The 10,000-nt window shown below is 41.6% G+C and overlaps 1 protein-coding gene across 1 annotated transcript in view; it reads right to left on the minus strand.

Annotated features, from left to right (window-relative positions):
- The window catches only part of LOC143287687 (uncharacterized), a 20,655-nt gene that overhangs the window by 79 nt on the left and 10,576 nt on the right, over positions 1 to 10,000 (minus strand). Inside the window, exons 5-7 of the mRNA XM_076595922.1 lie at positions 9,041 to 9,140; positions 5,185 to 5,414; positions 1 to 946 (exon numbers count right to left, since the gene is read on the minus strand). The exon at positions 1 to 946 is cut by the window's left edge and continues 79 nt beyond it. Of these exons, the coding sequence (XP_076452037.1) occupies positions 518 to 946; positions 5,185 to 5,414; positions 9,041 to 9,140 (759 nt within the window). The 3' untranslated portion in view covers positions 1 to 517. The remainder of the gene's footprint in view (positions 947 to 5,184; positions 5,415 to 9,040; positions 9,141 to 10,000) is intronic.

Consider the following 10,000-nt stretch of genomic DNA (forward strand, 5'->3'; position numbering starts at 1 on the left):
GACAACTTTTTGATTGACAATACAGGTTGCAAATCATTAATAGATTGGACAAAAGACCTAGATAAGTTGCTTTGGGAATCCGGGCAGCTGGAACAAAACCTTTTTAAAACAAAACACACAAAAAGCAACAGCAACAGAGAGAACATGTCAAGTTGCTATCATTATCATTTTTCGATCTAATCAACCACAAAGTTGATCCGAGTCTGAGCCAGAGTTCAACATTATATTTCATGACGGTAACTGAATTAGCGACAATTGTTTTCTTTTATCAAGTCATGTGTGTGTGTGTGTGTGTGTGTGTGTGTGTGTGTGTGCGTGCGTGCGTGCGTGCGTGCGTGCGTGCGTGTGTGTGTTGTGTTGCGTGTGTGTGTGTGTGTGTGCGCGCGTGCGCGTGTGTGTGCGTGTGTATGTGTGTGTATTTAGCCTGCACGTGCAAATATTGATGCAACTTTGAAAACGAGTCCAGTTGCCAGTCACACAACAACAACAACAACAAAGGTCAAGAAAAAACACAACCTCATCCCAAATGGACGAGGAACATGGTCATCCGGTACAGAGCCAGGTCGCCCAGGTCCTCACTCCAGAACGCCTCAGCGTCCAACCCAGTCCGGAAACCGCTGCTCGGTTTCAGAAGCGGCCCTGTAGGGTTGCACGTGCTGCAGTTGTCGCCCCGGAACCACCATCCCCCGCCGTGTCTGGCAGCGCAGTTCACTGCGTCCGCCTCGTCTTGGTCGTGGTCCGGGGTGCTGAACCGGGACCCCCAGAGCGGCGAGAAGCAGTCGCCCAGCAGGTAGACTCCGGCGAAGCTCTTGTTGAACAGCAGTCGGTAGCCGTCTTCCCGTCCGCTGACGTTGAACTCCTGATACTGCATGTACAGGTTGCTTCCGTTCTTCAGCTTGGCTGACACGCGGAGCTCGTAGGTTTTGCTGTTGGTCAGCTCGTACACCTGGAATAGAGAGAGAGAGAGAGGGGGGGAGAGGGAGAGAGAGAAAGAGAGAGAGAGAGAGAGAGAGAGAGAGAATTCAGAACTCCGAACGCAGAACTCAAAACCTTTTTATTCAAGGATTAAGATTTTAGGCATAGCCTATTCTTCCAATCTGTCTTTGCTAATCTACATCTATTACAAATAGCACACACATATAAATAAAGGGGAAAGGTATTCATGCAGAAAGACAGGGAGAGAGAGAGAGAGAGAGATATTCAAAAACTTTATTACTCAAGGATAAAGATTTTAGGCATTGCCTAGTCTTCCAATCTGTCCTTGTGACAACAAAAACAGTAACGATAAGACACAACAATAATAACAATGGTAAATACTACTACTACTACTACCACTACTACTACCACTACTACTACTACTACTACTACTAATGATAATTATAATACTAATCAACGGACCATCATCATCATAAAAATATAATGAAGGGAACACAGTCACACACTCACACCCACCCACCCACACACATATGCACACACTCATCCCCAAACACACACACCCTTATGCATATACATATTTGCACATATACCCACATGCATGCATATGTCTCCATGTACATACAGATATGTATGCATATGCATACATAAACATAATTAGGTATCAAATCGTATTGTAGTACATTACAGATCATATTGTAGTACAAAAGCAGATATTGAAAAAAAGAAAAGAAAAAAAATCAAGAAGTAAACGGGTTATTAAGACGGTCAAATTAATCATCACACAGATTTCAGGAAAGAGGCACGACTGAAATGAAAATGTATAAACAGAGCAGATAAACATAGTTATATCACTGTACATATACAACAGTGATGAGAAATCCGACGCTGATGTGGCAGGCAATAACATCCAATCAATAGCGTGCATATAATCCATGAAAATCACAAAAGGTTGAAAATAAGATGAAACACGTTAGTGTATGTAAAGGAATAGGCAGCGCATACATTTCACAAAAAGGGCATGATGTTTTTAGGCCGGTTATATTTGGTTTGGGGGTCTATTGTTTGTGGAGCAGAAGTTTTCGTACCCTTGATTTGAAGGACGATAATGAGTCGCCTGTCTTGACGAACGTAGGGAGAGAGTTCCAAACAGATGGTCCAAAAAATACAAAGCTAGATTTGTACAAGTCAATGCGTACACGAGGCAGAATATAATTATCTGAATCGTAACGCTCTGTTGCCCTTCGAACAAATTCACTGAGGTACGGTGGTGAATGTGGTTGTGTACTTTGAACATGAGGACCATTTTATTGTATTCAAATTGCTTGTACAGTGGTAATATTCCCAGTTTTGTTAATTTCTCATCTGTTGATAGTGAGTGGTCGGGTAGAATAAGTTTAGCTGCTCGTCTATGTAATGAGTTGGGGTTTTTTGGGTTTTTTGTTGTTTTTTTGTTTTGTTTTTTTTAGCTGGTTGTGACTGGCATTGCTCCAGACTGTAGATGCATAATTGATATGAGAAAGACAATGTGCCCAGAAGAATAATTTTCGGGTTGGAGCATCAACATAATGTCTAAGTTTATTGAGTAAGAACAGATTGCGAGCTAACTGTTTGCAGACATGGTTAATATGAGCTTGCCAGTTTAGTTCGTTATCAATTATTACCCCAAGAAAGCGGTGCTCACAAACTTGTTCAACTGAGTTCTTGTTTACCTCAAGTTTTAGAGTGAGAGGCTTACGTTGGTGTTTTTGTCTGGATGTCAGTGCCATACTTTTTGTCTTATGTGGGTTAAGTTCCATGTGATTCTGGTAACACCAGTATGAGATGTCATTTATTCCCTGTTGTAGCGATGATTGTACAAGATCGATGTTGGCGTCACTACAATGAAGAGAACTGTCATTAGCGAACAGATCGCATATGACGTTGCCAGGTGATATGTGCATCGGCAAGTCATTTATATAGATGCAAAAGAGTAGAGGTCCAAGAATAGAGCCTTGCGGTACACCACGATCTACATGACCTTCAGAAGAGTACGTGCCATGCAAGTAAACACGCTGTGTTCTGTTTTCCAGGTAAGACCGGAAGAATGAGACAGCTGACTGGTTTTGAGTATACTCATTTAATTTGTTTATCAGTATTTCGTGATCCACAAGATCAAAGGCCTTCTTGAAATCGAGGAAAACTGTTCCAGTGATCTTGTTATGATTAATTGCAGATAACCACGTGTCATAAAGTCGGGTTAAGGCTGTGTGACAAGAGTGATAATGGTGAAAGCCGGACTGAAGGGGATGAAAGAGGTTGCTTTGCTCCATGTGTTTCATAAGGTGTTTGTGGATGTGCTTTTCGAGAGGCTTGGAAACAACGGACAGTAGGGATATTGGTCTAAAGTTGTTGAGATCTGTAATATCTTTTGACTTTGGCAGTGGGATTACTTTTGCTGTTTTTAGCGCAGCAGGAACATTGTTCTGTTCAATGCACAAATTGTAAATATACGTAAAGGAGTCTACTATGTAGGGCAAAGCAAGTTTGATAACAGATGCGTTTAAATTGTCTGGACCCATTGCCTTATTATTCTTTAGATTTGAGATTAAGGATCCAACTTCATGAACAGCAAGTGGGGGGGGGGGGGGGGACAGTGAATGATTCAGATTGAAGACGTTCTTGACAAAATGTTTGTAACGTCTGGGGGTTATATAACTTTCTGAAGGAAGGTAGTTTGTAGATGTCTGTGTTGACTGAGCTGTTTTTAGAAAATGGTCATTGAGTGAATCCGTTGTCCACATAGTTCAGACAGCATTTGCTTTCTTTTTAGACTGATCTGTAATTTCATAAACAGCACGCCATAGTGTTGCTGTGTTTCTGTTGTTGTTGATAAGGTTCTTAAAATGATCTGACTTTGCTTGTTTAACTAAATCACACACTTTATTTCTTTGCTTTCAGTATTCGGTCTCCATCCCAGCAGCTTTTAAAACATCTCTTAATGCCATAGCTATGATGAGTTCTTGCGTCAACCAGTTCGGAAGTGTTTTGTGTTTTACTCTCCTCGTCCGAAGAGGAGCATGTCTGTCAACGACTGCGAGAAAGGTTTCATACCATACTGTTAATGCTTGAGTGGGATCTGCAGTCATGAATATTTCATGGAAGGGTGCCAAGCTCAAATCAAGGAAAAATGCAGCGGAATTGAATTTTTTGAAAGAGAGAGAGAGAGAGAGAGAATGCAAATGCGAATGCGAATGCGAATGCGAATAATTTGTTCATTATTGGCCATAACCCCTCATGAAGGGGTGTACATAAACATACAAGCACATCACAGCAATACCACAGAGAGAGAGAGAGAGAAGCAAATTAAGTGGCAGGTGCTGGGTAAACTGACAAAACAACAAGAGCAACAACACCAACAACGTATACGACGACGAGGAATACCAACGCAATGGACAAACATGAGAACATGAGTTGTGGAGACACACCGACAAAGTAGCAAACAAGTATTGAATGGCGGATTTTCATAAATTCGTGTCAGGGCAACATGACAATGATAATCGTTATAATAATTATGATAATGATGATGATGATGATGATGATAACAATAATGAACATCATCGTCATCATCATCTTTGTCGTGATCGTCGTAGTAATCATCGTCCATATCATAACAACAATAGCGATCATTGTTGTTGTAGTAGTAGTAGTAGTAGTAGTAGTAGTAGTACCTCCACCACCACCACCACAACAACAACAACAACTACTACTACTACTACTCGAGACCCATCATCTTCTTTTGCCTGCCCACAGTACGGCCGTATTTGTGCGTCTACCGTGGAGTCTTCTTTCCGTTGCACGACCAACATCGACTTGCCGATGACTCTGTCGTGGTTCAAACATGCTTGGTATTTTCGTGTTTCCATAACCCACCGACCACTGACATGGATTACAAGATCTTTAACGTGCGTATTTGATCTTCTGCGTGCGTATACACCCGAAGGGAGTTCAGGCAGTTGCAGGCCTGCACATGATTATGTTGACCCGGGAGATCGGACAAATCTCCGCCCTTTGCCCATCAGGCGCCGTTACCGAGATTCGAACCCGGGACCCTTAGATTGAAAGTCTGACGCTTAAACCATTCGGCTATTGCGCCAGTCACTGACGTCTTCATCCATGGTTCGTCTTGGTTGGCGCAAGGGAAATTATGTTGTCCCCCTGTTCGGGTGGATTTCGTTGAGGCCTGCTGTGGTTCTGGGTGGAGAGACTCACCTTGTCCAATCCCAGCCAGTGGTCACCACTGAGCTGCCCAAAGCCCGCCTGGTAATCGGCGTAGGACCTGTTGAAGTCCACCTTGTTGGCGCGCCGATCCAGGATGTAGGTGCGCACGTTGTTGGTCATCTGCTTGCAGTACACGGGGAAGGGGGCTGCGGAGAGGAGCGGGTGGATGGTGTACACCCCGTGACCAGAAAAGTTCCCTTTGCTGTAGCCTTCCTGGCAGTCTGCACACACAACAGCGGCGTCATCGTCGTCATTGTTCTCATCATCATCGTCGTCATCGTCATCATCATCAGCGTCTGTCACCGTCGACCGTCATTTATCGTGATCATTTTCAGCCGTCAACATCAGAACCATCATCGTTACCATCGTCATCTTCATCATCGTCACCATCTTTATCGTCGTCACCATCTTCATCATCGTCACCATCTTCATCATCGTCACCATCTTTATCGTCGTCACCATCTTCATCATCGTCACCATCTTCATCATCGTCACCATCTTTATCGTCGTCACCATCTTCATCATCGTCACCATCTTTATCGTCGTCACCATCTTCATCATCGTCACCATCTTCATCATCGTCACCATCTTTATCGTCGTCACCATCTTTATCGTCGTCACCATCTTCATCATCGTCACCATCTTCATCATCGTCACCATCTTCATCATCGTCACCATCTTTATCGTCGTCACCATCTTCATCATCGTCACCATCTTCATCATCGTCACCATCTTCATCATCGTCACCATCTTTATCGTCGTCACCAACTTCTGCATCGCCGTCGTCAGAGTCAACGTCAAAATTACTGGCAGAATCATCTCCTTACTTGCCTACCTGTCTGCCAGCCTGTCTGTCTGCCAGCCTGCCTGTCTGTTGCCTGCCTGTCTGCTTGTCTGTCTATCAGTCTGCTTGCCTGCCTGTCTGTCTGTCTATGACTATGCCTGCCTGCCTGTCTGTCTGTCTACAACCATGTCTAGTTTTCGTAAAACGATCATCCCAAAATGTAAATACTTGGAATGTTTTGGTCATTAAATTTTGTAGACAATACCTCGACAATATGGAATTCAGCCAGTGCTGACGCTCTAAAACCTTTAAACATAACAAGGTCTCAAACGATTCATCGAAATCCAGGTTATATGACAGGCATAATTTTTCACTAAAGCATGCAGGGCACATTCTCCGCGTGTTTATCCTGTGCGTTTGTCTTTATCCTTGCGTCTGTCTGCATGAACGTATCCATGTATTATCATACGTACAATTATGGATGTGTACATGAACGTACATATGTGTGTGTGAGTTCGCCTTGTCTATGTTTAGTGTTTGTGTGCGTCTTTTCCTCTTGTTATTTTGATGTTTTTTTCCTGATGTTAATAAAGAAAGATGATTCTTCCTTCCTTCATTCCTTCCTTCATCCATTCTATCTGTCTATCTGTCTGTCTGTATATATGTCTGTCTGTTTGTCTACCCATTTGCCTAGCTGCCTATCTGCATGTCTATTTATCTTTCTGTTTGTCTGTTTAAAGCTGGGATGTACAGAATTAATGTTTTCAGTTACAACGTACTCTGCCGGATCTTTCTTAATGCTGTGTAACAGGAATGATTAGCCCAAAATCCACACTGGTTTTCGTGGAATAGATTGATACGATTAAAGTTACCAAGAATGTGTTTATTCATATGGTTTTCCAAAGGTTTTGAGATGGGAACCAAATACGAATAAGTCTGTAATTGGATGGATCTGAATGTTTACCGGTTTTGTGTATAGGAATTACCTTTGCAACTAAAATGGTTTCACTGGCTGAGTCCCATGTTGAGAATAGCTTTTGGAAAATACTTTGTGGGTGATGCATACATTATAACTGTACGTTACAGTTTCGACAGTTACTGGAGCTGATAGCTTTAATGCTTTGCTACCGTTACCATCAACGCCTTGTGTAATTGTTTTAGATGGGAAAGGGCTTGATAGGGGAGAGAGAGAGAGAGAGAGGCGGGGGGAAGGGATAGAGAGAGAGGGGGGAGAGAGAAAGAGGGAGAGAGAGAGAGAGAGAGAGAGAGAGAGAGAGAGAGAGAGAGAGAGATGACCTCAAACAGAGGACACAAGGGGCCCCTTGTAGCCTTTAGCGCGCACACACACCTCTCGGCCCGAGATCAATGGAGAGAAAACGAAAGAGGGAGATGTATGAAAAAGAGAAAGAAATAGTGCGATAGAGAGAGACAGACAGAGAGAGACAGACAGACAGACTGACAGACAGACAGAGACAGACAGAAAGACAAAAGAGAGAGAGAACAACAACAAGAACAAAACTTTAATCTCCAGGCATCCGGCCCCTAGAAAGAGGTCAAAAGTACGCAATATGGTGATCACTCAGCCACAACAAAATGTAAAATACGTAATAACTTAACCTGTAGAACAAAAGTGCTTATCGTGCATAGTAAATTAATTCTAACTTTCATCATTGTTGTCACAGAATTCCTGTCGTATCTTCAGGGCATTAAATATATAAATGCATAACTATACTGTAAACAGAACCATTCTTCATCAAGTGAACATACGATTGACCTTCAGAGTTCAGATGTTTTTGCCGCAGGTTATTGTAAAGGACACAATTGTTTATGAAATGGCTTTCATCTTCGATTACATTAAAACGTTTACATGCGTAATTTGAATTACATTTGAATGTTCTTCTAAAAAATGATCCATTTATTGGGAGCAAACCAAGCCGTAATTTTACCAAACAGTCCCTAAAACACTTTTTATCCACATATTCAAAATATTGCTCACACTGAAAACCAGTTTTAAACAGTCTGTAGTTATGATATATACCTTTAGACATTACTGACTCGTCCCACTCCTGCATAAATATATCTTTCATTCTTTGCTTAAATAATGACAAAAATGTTTGCTCACATCCAACGTCTTGTTGCAACCAGACATATCCAAACCCAAGTCTAAATAAAGTATTTTTTTTACTAAAGACACCCAGCATTTTTTTCCCCTTTCGTCTAAGTTAAACAACATCAAATATGCCTGTCTGGGTAATCGGTGCACATTCATATTCAGCAACCTTAACCAGTACTTGATACACCTTGTTGCACTATTTATATACAGTGGATAACGTCCTAATTCGCCGTATGCAAACTTGTTTGGTACTCTAAGTGTTATGTTCAAAAAACGTTTACATGCAAAGGAATGAACTTTCTCAATATTATCAAGTCTGTTAAGACCCCACATCTCAGAAGCGTACAAAAGAATGGGTTGTACCTGAGCATCGAATATTTTGAAAAAAACATCCTTTGGAAATATCATTCAGATTCGTTATATATTTTATACAGTCAATGCATGCATGTTTGCCTTTTGCTGCTAAAATCCCTACTCCTTTGTTTATACTCATTTTTGTTATAAAAACAAACCCTAGTTAATTATATTCATTCACTACTTCTAGAGCATTTCCATCGAGATTCCACTTTTCATATCTTCCCAAAAAGCCACCTTTTCGAAAAACCATCACTTTAGTCTTGTCAGTATTTACATGAGAGAGAGAGAGAGAGAGAGAGAGAGAGAGAGAGAGAGAGACAGAGAGAGACAGACAGACAGACAGAAAGACAGAAAGACAAGAGAGAGAAAGAGAGAATTGATAATAAATTAATTGATTGATCAACTGATTGAAGGAAGTGGAATAAGCAAAGACATGCTTTTTTTCAATCCGACCGTCAGGTCAAATAAATCAAACAAACAAGCAAAATGAGACAGACAGACAGACAGACAGAGACAGAGAGACAGACAGAGACAGAGACAGACAGACAGAGAGGGAGACAGAGAAAGTGGGGTGGGAGATGGAGACAGATAACCTCCAATGTAGGGGGCACAAGGGTTCCCCCTGTAGCCTTCAGCGCACACACACACCCCTCCCGGACCTGGTACCTCTTCCTCCTTCTCACAGATCACCTCCTGCAACATCACCACCGTCTGCTGATCACTTCGTCAGTTTTGTTGCTTTTTTGTTTGTTTGTTTTTGTTTTTGCTTTTTGTCTGTATTCGATGGATAAATTTAGTTTATGACCTGTTTATTCATTTTATCATCATCATCGTCGTCGTCGTCGTCGTCGTCGCCTTATCATCATCATTATCGTCGTCGTCGTTATCGTCAACTTCATCGTGATCATCATTTAGATTGTTGTTGCTGTTCTCGTTGATGTTTGGTACACAAAATCACAACTTCTCACACGCGTATACATGCACACAGAAATTCGAGAATACTGTCCGATCTTTTTCTTTCTTTTTTTATGAAGGATCAATTTCATGTATAACATGAAACGCGCAAACTGTCATAAATAAATTCATTAATTGATTAATTAAAAGTCTACTCAGAGCGCTCGCACTGTCACTCACATTCACTTACAGACAATCACATGTCAGGTTGAAAAGAAGTCTGCGTACACGCCAGGTTGAAAAGAAGTCTACGTGAACGCACAAAGAAGAATTCGTGTTCTGCTGTGGAACATGGGGTTTGAACACTGTTAAGTATACCCAGCTTACATACCACATGTTATCAGGTTATTTTCATATCTTTATGATGAAAACTCATCACCTAAAGCTCCCTGTTGACCTGACTATTGACTTACTTGATAAAACAGTTCTTCCTGTACTTACATGCATGTTGTTGTGATTTGGGGGGTTGATAAATGTGATAATGTGGAAAAATTGCAATTGAAATTCTACAAACTAGTTCCGAAACTTAGACTGTCCATCCCAAATTATATGGTATTTGGTGAAACTGGTGAGATCCCATTGTCTGTCTCTGTAAAAAC

The sequence above is a fragment of the Babylonia areolata genome, chromosome 1 (assembly GCF_041734735.1).
Source record: "Babylonia areolata isolate BAREFJ2019XMU chromosome 1, ASM4173473v1, whole genome shotgun sequence".
Classification (NCBI taxonomy): Eukaryota; Metazoa; Mollusca; class Gastropoda; order Neogastropoda; family Buccinidae; genus Babylonia; species Babylonia areolata.